Source organism: Rhinoraja longicauda, chromosome 35 (genome assembly GCF_053455715.1).
Source record: "Rhinoraja longicauda isolate Sanriku21f chromosome 35, sRhiLon1.1, whole genome shotgun sequence".
In the NCBI taxonomy this organism is placed as follows: domain Eukaryota; kingdom Metazoa; phylum Chordata; class Chondrichthyes; order Rajiformes; family Arhynchobatidae; genus Rhinoraja; species Rhinoraja longicauda.
Genome location: NC_135987.1, coordinates 6,042,947 through 6,061,696, shown reverse-complemented (window position 1 = coordinate 6,061,696; position 18,750 = coordinate 6,042,947). Strand labels below are relative to the sequence as shown.

Genomic DNA, 18,750 nt, shown 5'->3' with positions numbered 1-18,750 from the left:
TCACTAATGACCTTATGTTGATGGAGCACGATGAGAAGGGGGGTGCAAAAGTAACGGAGGGGGTTGCAATGATCGAGCCGGGTCAGACCCAACCCGACCCGGGTGCTGATGTTGCAGAATAAAGCCACACAGAGTGAAAACCTCCACCTGCAATCTCAGTTCAGGGAGTCAAAGGCTTTATTACTGTGATGGGATTACAACAAGAAACAATATTCTTAAACCGGCCACCCTCAATCTGTCGGTGGACACAAAACGCTGGAGTGTCTCAGCGGCTCAGGCAGCATCTTTGGAGAAAAGGAATAGGTGCCTTCAGTCTGCAGGAGGGTCTCGGACCCGAAACGTCACCCATTCCTTCTCCCCCGCCTGTCCCGCTGAGTTACTCCAGCATGGTGTGTCTATCCTCGGTGTAAACCAGCGTCTGCAGTCGCATCCTCTCCCTGTAGCTGAGTCACCGTCTCCATCTTGTTTTAGCACAGAATCCTTAATCTGATCGACCAGCTTCTCAACTCAGTTATATAAGAAGATAACTGCAGATACTGGTACAAATCGAAGGTATTTATTCACAAAATGCTGGAGTAACTCAGCGGGTCGGGCAGCATCTCGGGAGAGAAGGAATGGGTGGCAAGGTTAGACCGGCAAGGTGCATCTTAAACCTGTGGTCTAATGTTGGTGTGGGTGGGGGTGGGGTGGGGGTAGGGGTGGGGGTAGGGGTGGGGGTGGGGGTGGGGTGGGGTGGGGGTGGGGTGGGGTGGGGGTGGGGTGGGGGTGGGAGGTGGAGGTGGGGGTGGGGATGGGGGGGGGATGGGGGGGATTAGAAGCCCCCATCCCTCGCAGAGAGCGAGAGGAGCGGCGGCAGACCAGGTCTATTTGTTGGTGGGCTGCGGCGCTTCCAACCTCCTGTGTTCTTCCTTCCTGGAAACGGTCCAGCGGAGACATCCAGTCCTATCGCTCTCCCTCCCCCGATCGATGTCATTAATATTGCAGCGGCCACGCCATAAATACCGGGTGCGAGGCGGCGGAGTCACATTGCTCGCTGCTGAAAGCGCGTCGGTGGTGTCGGACATTCGCTGGGAGACCTTCACGGGGAAAGGCGCTCGGAGCTCACACTCTCACTACTCGCACTACTCGTACTCGCACCTCCCAACACTCGCACCTCCCAACACTCGCACCTCCAGACATGGACGCCCTGAAAAAAGGCTTCTCGTTCGCCAAGGAAGGAGTGGTGGCGGCGGCGGAGAAAACCAAGCAGGGCGTGCAAGATGCAGCGGAGAGGACGAAAGAAGGGGTCATGTATGTAGGTGAGGACTTGCATTTAAGCAGGGGTTGGGGGGGGGGAGGGGAGGGGAGGGGAGGGGAGGGGGGAGGGGGGAGGGGGGGAGGGGTGGGGAGAGGGGGATAGGAGAGGGGGGTAGGGGGGGATAGGAGAGGGGGGTAGGGGGGGATAGCAGGAGGGGCAGGAAGACGGGGGGATTGGAGGGGGGATAGGGGGGATAGGAGGGGAAGGGGGTATTCGGGGGATAGGAGGGGAGGGGGATGGGGGGATTGGAGGGGAGGGTGCATTTCCAGAGGAAGGGGAATGGGGGGGAGATGAGGCAAATCCTTTCTCTTGCGCCCCCCCCCCCCCCTTGGGAAGTGACTTTGCGGGTACCAGCGGGTCTAACCGGACCCACCGCCCGCTCCCCATTCATTACAATATTAGGGCTGTTTCCTTCCCATCTGCTGTGAACCAATCTGTTGCCCCCTCGGGTTTAATTTCACTCCCCCCCCAATCATCACCCTCCCCCCAATCCCCCCAAAGATGACCCTCAGTGGCCAGACCCCGGAATACCCCCCCCCCCACCCCCGTGTCCCGGCCGTGGGGCAGCGCTGTATTGGTGCAGTGGGCGGGTGGAGCCGCGCCTCGCTCGCCTCAGGAGTGACCTTGGAGGCTGCGAGCGCCGCTCCGGCCCCGGGCTTGTCCTGAGAAACCATCCACCTCCACAATCCCCTCGGAAGATCTACCTGCCGGGGGTCCCGGGGCTGGAGGGGATGGTGGGGGGTGGGGGGTAACAATCCCTGGGCGGCGCCTCCAGTTGTCAGAAGCCCACTGCCAATATTCACCGAGACGATGAAGGGACCTTTATCGTCTTCACCAGAGATGCTGCCTCTGAACCGCAGAGTCATTCCAGCACCTTGTAGCAAAGAACAGCGGCCGCGGTGCCCTTGGGCTGAACACGGGGGGGAACTCAGCGGGCCAGGCAGCATCTGTGGAGGGGGATGGACCTCTGTTGGGGACCCCAGTCTGCAGAAGGGTCCCGACCCCAAAGCCCACCTGTCCATTTCCCTCCACACAGGGTGTAGGATAGTGTTAATGTACGGGGATCGTTGGGCGGCACTGACTTGGTGGGCCGAAAAGGCCTGTTTCCTGCTGTATATATATGATATGATATGATATGACTACGGGCGCTGTTTGTACCTTCTCCCCGTGACCCGCGTGGCTTTTCTCCGGGTGCTCCCGTCTCCTCCCACACTCCAAACACGTACAGGTTTACAGGTTAATTGGCTTTTGCTTTTTTTTTTAAATGCCCCCAATGTGTGTGGGGAAAGTGTTAATGCGCTGGTCGACACAGACTCGGTGGGCCGAAGGGCCAGTTTCCACGGGGTATCTCTAAGCTAAAGATGTTGCCTGGCCCGCTGAGTTCCTCCAGCACTTTGCGTTTTGCTCTGGATGTCGGCATCTGCAGTTGCTTGTGCTGGATGTTCTTGGCCAAGCTCGGAGCGCCGGCACTTGGATCAGCGTGGCATTGATTGGGGAATGCAAGGACATTATCTTTGGCGCTCGCTTGGGCAGACACCGGCACCGACCCCGACCCCACCCTCCCCTGGTCATCGTTTGGGCTGTACCCCTCCTCCCCCCCCCCCCCCCCCCTCCCCATCTCACATCCTGCAGCGAGCGCTCACAAATGCGCATCAGCTCCAAGCTTGGTCGCCATCCGCCCGCATCGCTCCCTCCACCTCAACACTGGCTACGAGACTCTGTACTCCTGTCTCAATCCTTCAGTCTGAACAAGGGTCTCGGCCCCAGAAACGTCACCCATTCCTTCTCTCCAGAGATGCTGCCTGACCCGCTGAGTTACTCCAGCATTTTCGTGTCTATCTCCAGTGTAAACCAGCATCTGCAGTTCTTTCCTGCACGTGTTTGGGATCTCTGCCGGTGCCACACGATAGTCAATAATCAATAGTCAATAGTCAATAGTCAATTTTATTTGTCACATACACATAAACGTGCAGTGAAATTAAAGATTACCCGCAGTCCAACAATAAGACCAATAGAAATAAGCAATAAAAATAAGCAATAACACACACAATCACAAACCAACACAAAACAAAAAGAAACATCCATCCCAGTGAGTCTCCTCCAGTCACCTCCTCACTGTGATGGACGGCCACAATGTATTTTCTCTTCCCCTGCCGTCTTCTCCGGCGGTCAGGCTGTTGGAGTTGCCACGTCGGGGCGGTCGTGGTTCATCCGTCCCTCTCTCCGGCTTCAAACGGAATCACATTCCTGGCGATATTCCCGAAGCCCCCTCTCCCTCTCCCCCTCCCGACGGCCCCGTGGACACAGTCCCCGGGTTGAATTGGAGCTGCCCCCCGGTAGGAAGGGGGGCAAGCCGGGTTAGACAGAGAGACAGAGAGAGGGAGGGGGCAGAGAGAGAGAGGGGGAGGGAGAGAGAGAGAGAGAGGGGGGCAGAGAGAGGACGGGGGAGAGAAGGGGGGAATGGGATGAGGGGAGGGTGGGGATGGAGAGGGGAAGAACAAGCTGGATGTGAACCAGGAGCCGGAATGAGCCGCTGTTATCAGCGACCGATGGGATGGGTGTGATCAAACCCACCATTCAATCAATCTAGGACCAGAGGTCACAGCCTTAGAATTAAAGGACGTTCCTTTCGGAAGGAGATGAGGAGGAATTTCTTCAGTCAGAGTGTGGTGAATCTGTGGAATTCTTTGTCACAGAAGGCTGTGGAGGCCAAGGCAGTGGATATTTTTAAGGCAGAGATAGACAGATTCTTGATTAGTAGGCGGGTGTCGGGGGTTGTGGGGAGAAGGCAGGGGAAAGGGGTTGGGGGGGGAGATAGACCAGCCATGATTGAATGGTGGGGAGGACTTGATGGGCCGAATGGCCTAATTCTAAGGCTAGGACCTCCGGTCCTAGACTTTACCACTAGTGGAAACATCCTCTCCACATCCAACATTTATAGGATCAAGCAGCAAATCAAATCAGCAGCACTTCACATCAAAACACAGTAAAGAAATATTCGGCATCGTGTAATTCTATCTGGCCTCTGCACCTTGCTCACGTAAACCTGCTTTATTGCATCCCATTTTACTAAAAGTCCATTTGACTTAAAATCTGTCTTCTGCCCCTCTTCTGCATTCCAAAGTCCAATCAAGAATTGGGAATAATTAATTAATTAAGAAGTGACCCTTGATTGCCTGCAACCCGGCTGCTCAAACCAGCAGGATAGAGGCGTGTGGGATATCAGAACCACAGCCCATTCGGCCGTGTGGTTTGGAGTGCAGAGTCATCGGTTCAATGCTGCTTTTATTGTCACCTGTGTGGAGTGCAAACGCACAGAGAAAGTATTTTCTTTACAAACTGCTTGTGGAAGAGAGGTGACCACAAGGTGAAACACTGGTCGGGCCTCTGATACTGTGTCCAATTGCCCACTGCCGATGGACTGTGTGTGTGGCATAGCCGGCCGCTAATTCCTCCTCCAATGACTACCACAGCAGGGATTAGACTTTAGAGATACAGCATGAAAACAGGCCCTTCGGCCCACTGAGTCTGCGCCGACCAGCGATCACCTACCTGTACATTAACACTATCCTACACACACTCGGGACAATTTACAATTTACACGTCAATTGACCTCCTAACCCGCACCTCTTTGGAGTGTGGGAGGAAACCGGAGCACCCGGGGAAAACCCGCGGGGTCATAGGGAGAACGTGTAAAACTCAATGGTTCAATGGTGCGTTATTATCACGTGAATTTTCTTTTCTCATAGACCACACAGTCTTAAAGACAGCGCCCGTAGGTCAGGGTCAAGCAGAGGTCTCTGCTGTTGTAAGACAGCAGCTCTACCGCTGCGCCACTGTGCTGATGTGAGGAATGTACTGTTAAAGCTGAGGGTACACCTTAGAGAAGGCTGGAGTTTGCCTGGTCCAGTGGTTCAAAGGGTAGCTCACCAACCATCAAGACACCCATCAGAAAAGCGACTGGATGTTGGGGTATCGTGAAGGCGCTGGAGGCAATAACCCGGTTCCTTACCGGTCCACTCCTCGTGTCCGCAGTTGCCAGCGGCTCCCTCATCCTCGACTCCAGTCTGTGGAGAGAGATGATCACAGGATCGAGCGGAACATTGGCTGGGCTTCGGATAACTTGTTCCAAGTGCCCACTGTGAGTTTGACTACGCGGGGGTCGAACTCCTGGTAAAATGACCGCACAAACACGACAAGTAGGTTAAATAATAACACTAGAATATTTGCAGGTCCAATCACAACATTTTAAAAATCCTTTGGACAGATATGGATAGGATAGGTTTAGCGGGATATGGGCCAAACGCAGGCAGGTTGGACTAGTGTTGATGGGACATGTTGGTCGGCTTGGGAAAGTTGGGCCAAAGGGCCTGTCTCCACGCCGTGTGACCCCGTGACTCTACAAGAGTATTTCAAGATATTCAAGATAAAACCGTGTGGGTTTTCTCCGGGTGCTCCGGTTTCCTCCCACACTCCAAAGACGTGCAGGTTTGTAGGTTAATTGGCTTCGTTACAAATTGTAAACGATCCCTGGTGTGTTGGATGATGTTGGTGTACAGTAAGATCGCTTGTTGGCGCGGACTCGATGGGCCGATCCATGTTGTGTCTCTGAAGCTAAACTAAAGCGTGGTGAGCTCTCACTATCGTCTCTGTCTCTGAAGTAGCTGAGCCGCTCTAGCATAACTTCTATTTATTCACAAAATGCTGGAGTAACTCAGCAGGTCAGGCAGCATCTCAGGAGAGAAGGAATGGGTCAGTCTGAAGAAGGGTCTCGACCCGAAAGGTCGCCCATTCCTTCTCTCCCGAGATGCTGCCTGACCTGCTGAGTTACTCCAGCATTTTGTGAATAAATACCTTCGATTTGTACCAGCATCTGCAGTTATTTTCTTATACGAGCATAACTTCTATATTCTTTGTTTCCTCAAAACAGGCACCAAAACAAGGGAGGGTGTTGTACAAAGCGTGAACACAGGTAATCGATAACGCGGTAACGAGCACCAAATGCCCTCCTCCCCCCGGCTCTCTTGGGGCCTGTGTTTTGAGACGTGTTTCTTGTTTGGTTGGCAGTGGCTGAGAAGACCAAGGAGCAAGCCAACATGGTTGGAGGGGCGGTGGTGGCCGGGGTCAACACGGTAGCCAACAAGACGGTGGAAGGAGCGGAGAATGTGGCAATGGCTTCTGGGGTGGTGAAACTGGTGAGCCCCCTCTTTCAAAACCCAGATCCAAACCTATTGCTCTTAATCCCAGGCTTGGCTGAGACTCATAGAGTCATGCAGCGTGGAAAAAGGCCCTTCAGCCCAACTTGCCCACACCAACCAACATGCCCCATCTACACTTGTCCCACCTGCCTGCGTTTGGCCCACATCCTTCTAAAATAGAGTCATGGTAATTTTGTGTCTCACACATTGATGATCCCTTTTTTTTAATTGCAAAAGCAGCCAAAACCATAACAAATAATTCTTGTGGTGGAGGCACCATGAATGATCTGGGATATAATGTTCACTGCTAGTTAGCCCATGCAATTGATGGTTGGGATAGTCATGAAGTGCTGGAGTAACTCAGTGGGACAGGCAGCATCTCTGGAGAAAAGGAGTGGGTGATGTTTCAGGTTGGAACCCTGCCTCCTTCCTACACATTGATCACATCCACACAACTCACGACGTTAGGAGCAGGAGGTGTTCCACTTGGTTTGGACTTCTCTCGAATTGCAACTTTGATTACATCGCAGCTTTTCAGACACAATTACACAGATACTGGAGTCCCACAGAGGTCAGGGTCAGGTAGGAGCAATCAATCCCCTCCCTGGACATTTGCCAACCCAACATTTTAATAATTTCATGGGTCCTTTATTGCTGGAAGACCTTTTATTAATTTCTAGACCATTCATCAATTCTCAAAGCATCGTGGGATTTTAACGCCTGGTTTTTAGGCAATTTGGCCCAGTCATATAAAGACTAAAGACTAAAAAACTAAAAGACTAAAGACTAAAGACTAAAGATTAAAGCAGCTGTCCCCAATAATCACATTGATACGCGTACAACTGCAACCGTGTAACGAGCAGAGACACTATAAACCAACATTACTAGAACAATATTAAAATACTATAACAACATCTAAAGGACATTTGGACAGGGACAGTTTAGGAAGGGTTTAGAGGCATATGGGCCAAACATGGGCAGATGGGACTAGTGTAGATGTTGTATCTTGTTCGGAATGGCTAAGTTGGGCCGAAGGGCCTGTTCTCATGCTGCCTGACTATGACATGGTACTCTGAAGCACCCTTGTGCTATATTGTGGAGTTAAGGATCTCCCTATAAGGTCACTGAGTTCACAGTTTCAGGGATACTGTTGTGAATAGTTTGTGGGCGCAGCAGTAGAGTTTCTGCCTTACAACGCCAGAGACTCGGTTTGTTCTCTGAGTGCTTTTCTCTGTTTCCTCTCACACTCCAAAGCCGTACGGGTTTGTAGGTTAATTGGTTGCAGCAAGTTGTTCAATTGTCCCTAGTGCACATTCTGCATCTTGCAATGAGCTGGTGAGATTATTGGCAGAAGGCTCTTCGATCTCATTGAAACAAAGAAAAAAAACACAACTGGTCATTCTCAATCCTGCTGCCCACTTTACACGGCCTTATTAGACAAAGTGCCACCTCTTCACCGAGGTGCCCACCTTAAATCTAATTCCCTGAGTGGCAATGAAAGTCCATTTACTCGTGCTGTTGGAGAATCATTGCAGTAGAGTTTCCGCAGTGCAAACAGTGTGGGAGGCAAGTCTGGGTCACATCCACACAACTCACGTGAGGAGCAGGAGGTGTTCCACTTAGTTTAGTTTAGAGATGCAGCGCAGAAACAGGCCCTTCGGCCCATCAAGTCCGCGCCGACCAGCGATCCCCATACACTAGCACTATCCCATACACTTCTTCTTTCGTGTCCATCATCCATGTTTCAAATGTTACATGGCTGTCATCGCCCTCGAAAAGGGCGCAAGCTTCCGGGGACAATCAGCGGGAGCCATCACTTGTACAATAGATGGTGGTGGTAGCAGAATTAGCTCAGGACACTTCCAGTTTCCTGCCCCAATGGGGCCATCCTACACACTAGGGACAATTTACAATCTATACCAAAGCCCATCTACCTACAAACCTGTACATTTTTGGCGTGTGGGGAGGAAACTGGAGCACCCGGAGAAAACCCACGCGGTCAAGGGGGAGAACGAGCACACTCAGTACAGACAGCACCCGTAGTCAGGATCGAACCTGGGTCTGTGGCGCTGTGAGGCAGCAACTCTACCGCTGCGCCACCGTGCCACTCTGGTTGAACTCTGACCATATCAGAGGGACCCATACCAGGCTGAAAATGACCAGGGAGAAAGGGATGGATACAAATTGCTGGAGTAACTCAGCGGGCCAGGCAGCGTCTCTGTAGAGAAGGAATGGGTGACGTTTTGGGTCGAGACCCTTCTTCAGAAAGTGATATTGGTCTTAGGCAACAATGAATCAGGTGCCCATTTCACATTCCAACCACTGACATGAATGGAGCAGAAGCCTGGCTCTTCACAGCAGAGCCAGCTGGATCCATCTCTCTCATGAAAAGGAAACGCAGATGCTGGTTTATACCAATGATAGACACAAAGTGCTGGAGTAACTCAACGGGTCAGGCAGCATCTCTGGGAAAAAATGGGTAGGTGACACTTCAGGTCGGGACCCTTCAGAAGAGTTAGTCTGAAGAAGGGTCCTGACCCGAAATGTCATGTATCCATTTTCTCCAGCGATGCTGACTGACCCACTGAGTTACTCCAGCACTTTGTGTCTATCTTTGGATCTTTCACTGGTTCTGCGGCCCAAGCCCATTCTTATCCCTAAGAGAGAGCAGCTGTGTGTAAATCTGCAGGGTTTGGAGAAGGGTGGCACAGTGGCTTAGCTGGTAGAGTTGCTGCCTCGCAGCGCCAGAGACCCAGGTTCAATCCTGGCCTTGTAAGTTTTCCCCGGGTGCTCCAGTTTCCTCCCACATCCCGAAGATATGTTTATAGGTTAATTGGCCTCTGTATAATTGCCCCTCGTGTGCAGAACTAGGGTGATCAATGGTCCAACGCGGACAAGGTGGGCCGAAGGGCCTGTTTCCATGCTGTATCTCTGAACTAAGGGGTTGGGAATCATCTGGTGAGGCTGGAGACGAGTGTGGACTCTGCTCCAGACGTGAGATGGTTAAGGGAACAAATGAGAAGGGCATTTCTGCCAAAGCTTAATAGGTCAGAGCAGAGGAACATAATAAGCAGAGGAATGGAGGAAGAAATGTGGCCAACTTTATACACATAGAGTTGCCAGGCATTGGCATCTCCAACAACAAACAGGAAGGCAGCAGAAGGCAATGTCACTTTTTAAAAAGGGCATTGATGAAAACGAAAAAATGTGGGGAGGACGCAATGAAATTGGGCGAGCTGGTAGAGCTGCTGCCTCAAAGCGCCACAGACCCGGGTTCAATCCTGACGTCGAGTGCTATGTGTGTGTGTGTGTGTGTGTGTGTGGAGTTTGCACATTCTCCCAGTGACCCTGTGGGGTTCCTCCAGGTGCTCCGGTTTCCTCCCACATCACAAAGACTTGTGGGTTTTTTTTAGGTTAATTGGCATTTGCAAACTGCCCCTGCCTTGAAGAAAGTGGATGCCAAAGTCGGATCAGGTAGCACTGGTGATGAATGGGGTTGGCGTGGACTCGGTGGGCTAAAGATCCTGTTTGCGTGGTGTACCATTCAATCAAATTAATCAAAGTGGGTCTTGCTTTGAGACATTAGATCCACAATGAGCCACACGCTGTGAAGTTTAGTTAAGTTACAAAGAACCAGCGGTTGGAGTTGCTGCCTTACACCAGGGACCCGGGTTCAATCCTGACGATAGGTGCTGTCTGTGCCGAGTTTACACATTCTCCCAGTGACCACGTGGGTTTTCTCCGGGTGCCCTGGTTTCCTCCCACATTTTAAAGACATACAGGTTCAGGATTCAGGATATCTTTATTTGTCTCGTCCAAAAAAAGTTGTTTTTTTGGACGAGATTTCGTCACCCACAGTCCAACAATAAGAGCAATCAAATAAGCAAATTGCACAACCCCAACCAACACAAAACACACAAAAAAAAAAGAAACATCCATCACACAGTGAGGTTAATTGGCTTCTGTAAATTGTCCCGTGTGTGTGTAGGATAGAACCAGTGATCAGCACGGACAAGGTGGGCCAAATGGCCTGTTTCCACTCTGTATCTCTAAACTAAAGACTATTTAGTTTAGAGATACAGACTCTGGTCCCCGGCCCTCTTGACATGTGGCAGTGTGGTCTGTTGCATTTGGTGAAAGACTGGCAGAGTAAGCTGAGTTACTCCAGCATTTTGTGTCGAGCTTAGAGTAATGTCAGCTCTGGTCCCAGGCAGTGGTGTTTTTTCCCTGTGCAGATGTTTCCTGGCGGTGTGTTGTGTGGGGCAGCAGGTCCAGCTGCTGTCTAAGGCACCCGGCTGCCTCCTCTCCTCCAGCCGCCCTTGACGCTGCATTATTTAACACGCCTCCCATTCTGCTGCATGGCTCAGGGAGGAGTGCACTGCAATGCAGACGCAGTGGTGCTGTGGGAGGAGTGGCACCAGTCGTCCCACCCCCCCTCCCCTCCCCCCCGATTAACCCCTTCAGTGCTGGCAAGAGGTGTCAGGTTTGCAGCTTCCCTCAGGGCATCTTGCGACCAGCAATCTGCTGCCCCAACATCAGCAGCTGGGACAGTGAACCCTAACTGGTGCATTCACTTCTTGAAACAGTGCAGGCTGCAAGCTGAACTCCAGTGTTTAGTGTAAGAAGATAACTGCAGATGCTGGTACAAATCGAAGGCATTTATTCACAAAATGCTGGAGTAACTCAGCAGGTCAGGCAGCATCTCGGGAGAGAAGGAATGGGTGACGTTTCATCAGTCTGAAGAAGGGTCTCGACCCGAAACGTCACCCATTCCTACTCTCCCGAGATGCTGCCTGTCCCGCTGAGTTACTCCAGCATTTTGTGAATAAATACCTGCAGTGTTTAGTGCCGGCTCTCGACTCTGGGCTTTGAATTCGTTTTAATTCCGAGCTATCAGCAAATCGACGCAAAATGCTGGAGCATTGAGCAGCAGTTCAATAAAAATGATTTCAACTCAGCCTAGTCATAGAATTATACAGCGTGGAAACAGGCCATTCGGCCCAACTTGCCCACACTGGCCAACATGTCCCATCTACACTAGTCCCACCTGCCTGCATTTGGCCCATATCCCTCCAAACCTGTTCTATCCATGTACCTGTGCGTAGGAAGACATTGCAGATGCTGGTTTAAAGCATAGATAAACACCTAAAACTGGAGTAACTCAGAGGGTCAGGCAGCATCTCTGGAGAAAAGGAACAGGTGACGTTAGGGTCTTGACCCGCTGAGTTACTCCAGCCTTTTGTGCCTATCTTCTATTAATGTACCTGTCTGACTGTTTCTTAAACATTGCGATAGTCCCTGCCTCCTCTGGCAGCTCGTTCCATACACCCACCACCTTTTGTGTGAAAAAGGTACCCCTCAGATTCCTATTAAATCTTTTCCCCTTCACATTAAACCCATGTCCCCAGCTTTGATCTGGATGTAAACTTATCCAGTTGAGACATCTGTCTGGTGAATGGTGTGTCTCCTTCATCACAGCACTAGTGCATCTATTGACCATCTATAACACTCTAAGATGCCCCTGGTTTTCAGCAGACACGGTTTCTTCAACATTGATTCTATAGACAGGTACTTGGATAGGAAAAGCATAGTGGGTTGTCAATGGGTCGGACAGCATCTCTGGAGAAAAGGAATAGGTGACGTTTCAGGTCAAGACCCTTCTTCAGACTCGACCCTGAAACGTCACCTATTCCTTTTTTCCAGAGTTGCTGTCTGACCCGCTGAGCTACTCCAGTATTCTGTGTCTATCTTTGATTTAAACCAGGATCTGCGGTTCCTTCCTACACATTGAGGGATAAGTGCCTGATGCAGGCAAATGGGATCGGCATCCATTTTATCGTCTTCACGAACAGAATGGAAGAGGTTGTTCTAAGGGTGCATTTCTGCGTTATATGATTATTATCACACAGATGAAAGACTGAGAGGCTCTGAACGAGTTTTTTCCACTTGCGAAATCATGCCACGTTTCTTGACAAATTTCCCCCCCCCCCCCCCAAAACGCTGACATTTTGCACCAGAATTATAGGTAGGAATATTGGGGAAACTTCTTCAAACCTGGTGATGCTATAGAATGCCTAGGAAGGAACTGCAGATGCTGGTTTATACAGAAGACAGACACAAAAAGCTGGTGTAACTCAGCGGGTCAGGCAGCATCTCTGGAGAAAAGGAATAGGTGACGTTTTGAGTTGGAACCGAATAATTAGAATAATTCTTCAGGCTTTAGAATAATGGATATAGATAGGGCAGTGAAGGCATTAGGGAGGAATTACGAATTACAGAGAAAGAGAGTAGGACGGAACTGCAGATGCTGGTTTACACTGAAGATAGACACAAAATGCTGGAGTAACTTAACCCAGTCTGAAGAAGGGTCTTGAGTCGAAACGTCACCCATTCCTTCTCTCCAGACATGCTGCTTGTTAGTCCAGCATTTTGCATCTATTTACTGAAAGAGTATCTAATTAGGAGAGAGAGTGACATAAAAGAAAAAGGAACATAAGAATGAAAACATTAAAAAGCTCAAGAGAAGGTTTTAGTGGTTGCAGAAATGAGAAACCTATTATTGCCTCTGATCCTGAAAGTCTTTTGTTCCGCAAGATCATAAATCTCATAATTGAAATGGTGTTTGTGTCATTATGTTCCAGTGAATGGCGTCTGAAAAGGTGTGTGGTGGGAGGGTTCTCTCTTGATAATGAACAACATTTTATCTGTCACTGAGCAGATATTAACTGGTTATCACCAGCTCTTTGCTCCAGTGAATACAACACTCATTTGTGGTGCAGATTAATTTGTGAAAATATTCAGGGACACAGACATGCTGAGATCTTCTACTTATGTGGGGCGCATGGCAAGTGAGCCGTGCCGATTTGTTATATCTGATCTCATGTCATATCTGATATGAAGACAGACACAAAAAGCTGGAGTAACTCAGCGGGTCAGGCAGGGTTCTCTGTTTGGGTTGCCAACTGTCCCGTATTAGCCGGGACATCCCGTATATTGGGCTAAATTGGTTTGTCCCATAAGGGACTGCCCTTGTCCCATGTTAGGCCCGCGGGTCACTGTGGGCCCGGACAGTATAGGCCCCGAGGCCCGGGCGCCGCCTAATGGAGGTTGCATAGCAACCCGCCTCCCGGCCCGGGCGGCTGCCATTGGTGGAGCGGGAGCATGTCGCCACTGGCTGGGTGAGGTCTCGTGGGGCACTGGGCGGTGACGTCACCTTTTGTCCCTTATTTGGGAGTGAGAAAGTTGGCAATCCTCGTCTCTGGAGAAAAGGAATAGGCAACGTTTCAGGTCGAGACTCTTCCTCAGGAGTCCAGTGAAGGCAAGAGAATGGGGTTGAGTTGGAACGACAGACCAGTCATGATTGAACGGTGGAGTAAACCTGGACAAATGGCTTAATTCTCCTCCTGGATTTTATAAACCTATGAGAACGTATAAACTTTATAAAGAGCATAGTGGAGAGGCATGGATCTCATCATCTTGGAAAGACCCCTGCTGAGGGATTTTCTTCCTCTACACACCAAGGGCTGACCAAATATCTCTGTTTTTTTTGTTCTAGGATGAACATGGCAGAGAAGTCCCAGCTGACCAGGTGACTGGGCAAGTACGGTCCTTTGAGGAACCCCTGGTGGAAGCTACAGAGGCAACTGAAGAGGTAAGGGTTGGCCCATGAGGACCTCTTCTCTACCCATCTCTTCCTTCATCCCGAAACATTCCCTTCCCTCTCAGTTCAACCATAATTCTTTAAAGCTCAACTCTTTCTCTTTGGCCATAACCAGTCTGATAATTCAGCTCATTGATAGAGGGCACGGTATGATACTGATTAATCCATATGGACACTTGATATTATATTTTTATGTCAGGAGGGTGTGACAAGGTTTAGGAGCTTTGACAATAGCATAATCCATATAAGTGAAACTGAATGAATCATTTAACATTGCTAAACTCTAGAAAGAGCAAATTATTCTGCTAAAACATGATATTAGTGGTCCTAAGAAACCGAGGGTTATAGAAAAACATGTTCTAAAATTAATTACTCAACGGGGGAAAGAGGGTTAGGGGCTAGAGGTTCAGACTCGTGATAACAACATTTTTTTCCTGCAGGATTTTCAAAAATAATAGTTGTATGTTCATTTTTGTTACTGCTCGCTAATAGTACTAAAGGCTGCATGTTACATTGTTTAGTAGAATAATGTTGCACAACTATCAATAGGAGTCATTCTTGTCAATTTCCATAGCTCCTGTGGTGAAACTGATCACTGTGAGCAGGTTACTTGAAACAGCTTTTTTCCTCCGGACTGTTTGTGCCAAGACAGCTTTCTTTCTGCTTGTCAATTTCCAAAGGAACTTTTAACTGGTTCTCTAGTTGCCAATCAAAATTACACTATAACCAATTTGGTTATACAAATATTAGAATACAAATAGCATTCCCTGATTCATAGATCACATTATATCTAATTAATTTAGTTCAGTTTATTATTGACATGTGTAACAATGTGTAACATAGGTACAGTGAAAAGCTTTTTGTTGCATGTTACCCACTCAGTGACAAGACTGTAATAAAGATTGTAATATGATTACAATCAAGCCATCCACATTGGCCATGGATAAAGGGAATAATGTTTAGTGCAAGATAAAGTCCGGTAAAGTCCAAAAAAAGATATTTCGAAGGACTCCAAACAGGTAAATGGTATGTATATGTTTATGCTCATGTATATGTGACGATAATGTTTCATTTCATTAATTAATTAATTAATTAATTGCTTGATTAATTAATTCGGTCATTCATTCATTCATTCATTCATTCATTCATTCATTCATTCATTCATTCATTCATTTATTCAGTCATTCATTCATTTATTCATGTAATAACATTAAGTAATTAAGTAATGACAGGGGGTGTTATCAGTAGTTAACTGACAGTACTTTGGAATTTGCTGAACTGTTGAACCAGCCTTCATGCAACAATGTACCTGTGGTAGAGTCCAGATTGCCACCCATGTTGTGGGCCAAGGTTTAGTCTGGCCAAGCTGCCTTGGTGAAGCTGTGGACCAGAGCTTTCTGGTGCTGCTCGGATAGCTGCCGAGGATGGTCCCAGCTCCCTTTTACAAGCAACCCAGTCCTCTCTGCGATCCCGATACGACCTTATTTGATAGAAGCAGGTGAACGGAGATGGCTGCAGAACTGGACTTCAAAGAGGCTGGATCTCTGCTGAGGTTCCTGGTTAATTGCTAATCCAGTGCCATGTTTCGTCCAACCCGTTGATGGTGGGTGTGTCTCCCTGCCCCCTTTGCAGGCTGTGTACCTCATGTTTTGTAGGTGAATCGCACCACCAGCCTTTGGCTGCCATCAAGTGGGTACAAGGTGGCACTGTGGCACAACGGGCTAGTTGCTGCCTTACAGTGCCAGAGACCCGAGTATGATCTGTGGTGGACGGGTGCTGTCTGTGCGGAGTTTGTACGTTCTCCCTGTAACTGCATAGGTTTTCTCCGGGTGCTCCGGTTTCCTCCCACACTACAAAGACGTACAGGTTTGTAAGTTAATTAGCTTCAGTAAAATTATACATCGTCACTAGTGTGTAGGGTAGTGCTAGTATGCGGGGTGCTCTCTGGTCGGCGCGGACTCAGTGGGCCGAAGGGCCTGTTTCCCCGCTGTATCCACTAATCTAAACTAAACTAAGTACGGATGACATCTGCCTGAGCAGATGAAATACATTTAAATGAAAGCAGGTTAGAGTTTGTAAAATATGAACGTAACCTTGATTGAAACGGCACAGCTAGTAGAGTGACTACCCACAATGCCAGAGACCTGGGTTCAACTCTGACCTTGGGTGCTGTCTGTGTGGCGTTTGCACGTTTTCCCTTTGACCGCAAGGGGTTTCCTCCGGATGCTCCGGTTTCCTCCCATATCCCAAAGAAATGCGGGTTTGCTGGTTAATTGGCCCTCTGTAAATTACCCCTAGTGTTCGGGGAGTGGATGAGAAAGTGGGATAACATAGAACTAGTGTGAACGGGTGATTGATGGTCGGCGTGGACTTGGTGGGCCGAAGGGCCTGTTTCCACGCTGTATCTTGACACTAAACTGAAACTGCTTTCAGAATTATTTATTGAATGTTGGAGATATGTAGGTTAATTGGCTGGGTAAATGTAAAAATTGTCCCTAGTGGGTGTAGGATAGTGTTAATGTGCGGGAATCGCTGGGCGGCATGGACTTGGTGGGCCGAAAAGGTCTGTTTCCGGCTGTATATATATGATATGATATGATATGATACATTGATAATAAACCGGATAACATATTATCATTCTGCCTTCCTTCCTTTTATTTTTCTATTGAATTATTTCCAACCAAATCTTTTTGATGAATAGGATGGTGACTTTATCTTTAACTTAAGGGCAGTTTTCGCACATGTGCAAGCAAGCCTGTCTCTGAACAATGTAGGAAGGAACTGCAGGTGCAGGTTTAAACTGCAGATAGACACAAAATGCTGGAGTAACTCAGCGGGACAGGCAGCATCTCTGGAAATAAGGAATAGGTGACATTTTGGGTCGAGTCTGAAGAAGGGTCTTGACCCTTAATGTCACCTATTCCTTTTCTCCAGAGATGCTGCCTGACCCGCTGAGTTACTCCAGCTTTTTGTGTCTACCACAATGTACAAATGCAGGAATACAAAGGGTACAATATTTAGTGCAAGGTAGAGTCCGATTAAAGATAGTTCAAAGGTCTCCAATGAGGTAGACGGGAAGTCAGGACCGCACTCTAGCTGATGGGAGGACATTTGAGTTGCCTGATAACAGCCGGGACGAAACTGTCCCTGAATCTGGAGGTGTGTGTTCTCACACTTCTGTTCCTCTTTCCTGATGGGAGAGGGGAGAAGAGGGAATGACCGGGGTGAGACTGGTCCTTGATTATGCTGGCGGTCTTGCCGAGGCAGCGTGAAGTATTGGATTTCTGCCCTCGGCTTTTAATTTAGACATTAAATGGTGTTTGAGCTTACAGACAGACCTGTTGTGGTGTGTGTTCCAGTAACTGTGACTCAGGCTGGCTGGTACTAATGAGTTATTTCTTTTCCTGTTCCCTGCAGACTGGAAAATGAGCAGCTGCTGGTTTATTGGAAGATTCTGGGTGTGCCCGCCCCTTGCCCTACACCTCCACGCCAGTGTTGCCACAAAGAATCAAGGACCAGAGGGTTCACCATGTGTTGTAGCTGAAGATATAGTCGTAAAACTGCTCCAAGTCGTTGCATTTGCAATCACGCCTTCACCCTCATCCTGTAAGTCTCCCCCAGTGGCCCGTGTGGCAGTGGCTCGCTCCTCCATTGCTGGCCGCTGGATCCTGCGCCACGATCTCCTTGTAGCTACCTGTCTCTCCAACCACGGCCCTTCATCGAAACACGCCCAAGCCTGCTTCTCGTCACCCGGTTACACCAACGTTGCAACTCGTGATGGTGCTGTGCATGTTCTCCTCCCCTGCTTCCTGCATCGCATTTAACTGTCACGAGCACTTGGGAGATTTTATAATAAAATCAAGATTAACATGAACTTGCAATCATTGATCCTCCTTATTGTCCTGTGAATGTCAACTCTATGCCAGGTGGCACGGCGGTAGAGTTTCTGCCTCACAGCGCCAGAGGCCCAGGTTCGATCCCCACCAGGGGTGCTGGCGGTACGGAGTTTGTACGTTCTCCCTGTGATTTTCTCCTGGATCTCCAGTTTCCTCCCACACTCCAAAGAAGTACAGGTTTGTAGGTTATTTGGCTTGGTAAAATTGTCCCCAGTGTGTGTAGGATAGTGTTAGTGTGCGGGGATCGCTGGTCGGCGTGGACTCGGTGGGCTGAAGGGCCTGTTTCCACGCTGAATCTCTAAAACTAAAACTAAAAACAATAAGAGGCTCTGAATTCATCTGTTAATAATGCTCGCGCAAATTTATTTTGTTTCATGAACAATTCAGAGCAATGAACATAGAATAGTACAGCACAGGAAGAGGCCCTTCGGCCCACAATGTCTGTGCCCAACATGCGGCCAAGAACAATGGTATCTGCCTGCAGAGCTATTCCCAAACCAGATTGTGATGTTCCTGGACAAGATGCTTTCTACAGCCCCAGAGTAGAAGCACTGAAGGATCCTCCGAGAGACTCTAAAATTCCTCAGCTGTCTGAGGTGGTAAAGGCGCTGCCTTGCCTTACCCACCAGTGAGGCAATGTGTGTTGACCATGTCAGATCCTCTGTGATGTGGACTCCCAGCTATTTAAAGCTGCTCACC

At 49.2% G+C, this 18,750-nt stretch overlaps 1 protein-coding gene across 2 annotated transcripts; it reads left to right on the top strand.

Moving 5' to 3' along the window:
- The first annotated feature begins 324 nt into the window (after positions 1–324).
- Positions 325–18,036, top strand: sncga (synuclein, gamma a). 2 transcript variants are annotated; one of them, XM_078428457.1, is made up of 6 exons: positions 325–552; positions 985–1,298; positions 6,228–6,269; positions 6,365–6,492; positions 14,051–14,146; positions 17,573–18,036. In XM_078428457.1, exons 2-6 carry the CDS (start codon positions 1,178–1,180, stop codon positions 17,582–17,584), a joined length of 399 nt encoding a protein of 132 aa, XP_078284583.1. In that variant the 5' UTR covers positions 325–552; positions 985–1,177; the 3' UTR covers positions 17,585–18,036. The 2 variants fall into 2 exon arrangements, with proteins under 2 accessions (XP_078284583.1, XP_078284582.1); XM_078428456.1 differs by having other exon boundaries at positions 928–1,298.
- The last annotated feature ends 714 nt before the right edge of the window (positions 18,037–18,750 follow it).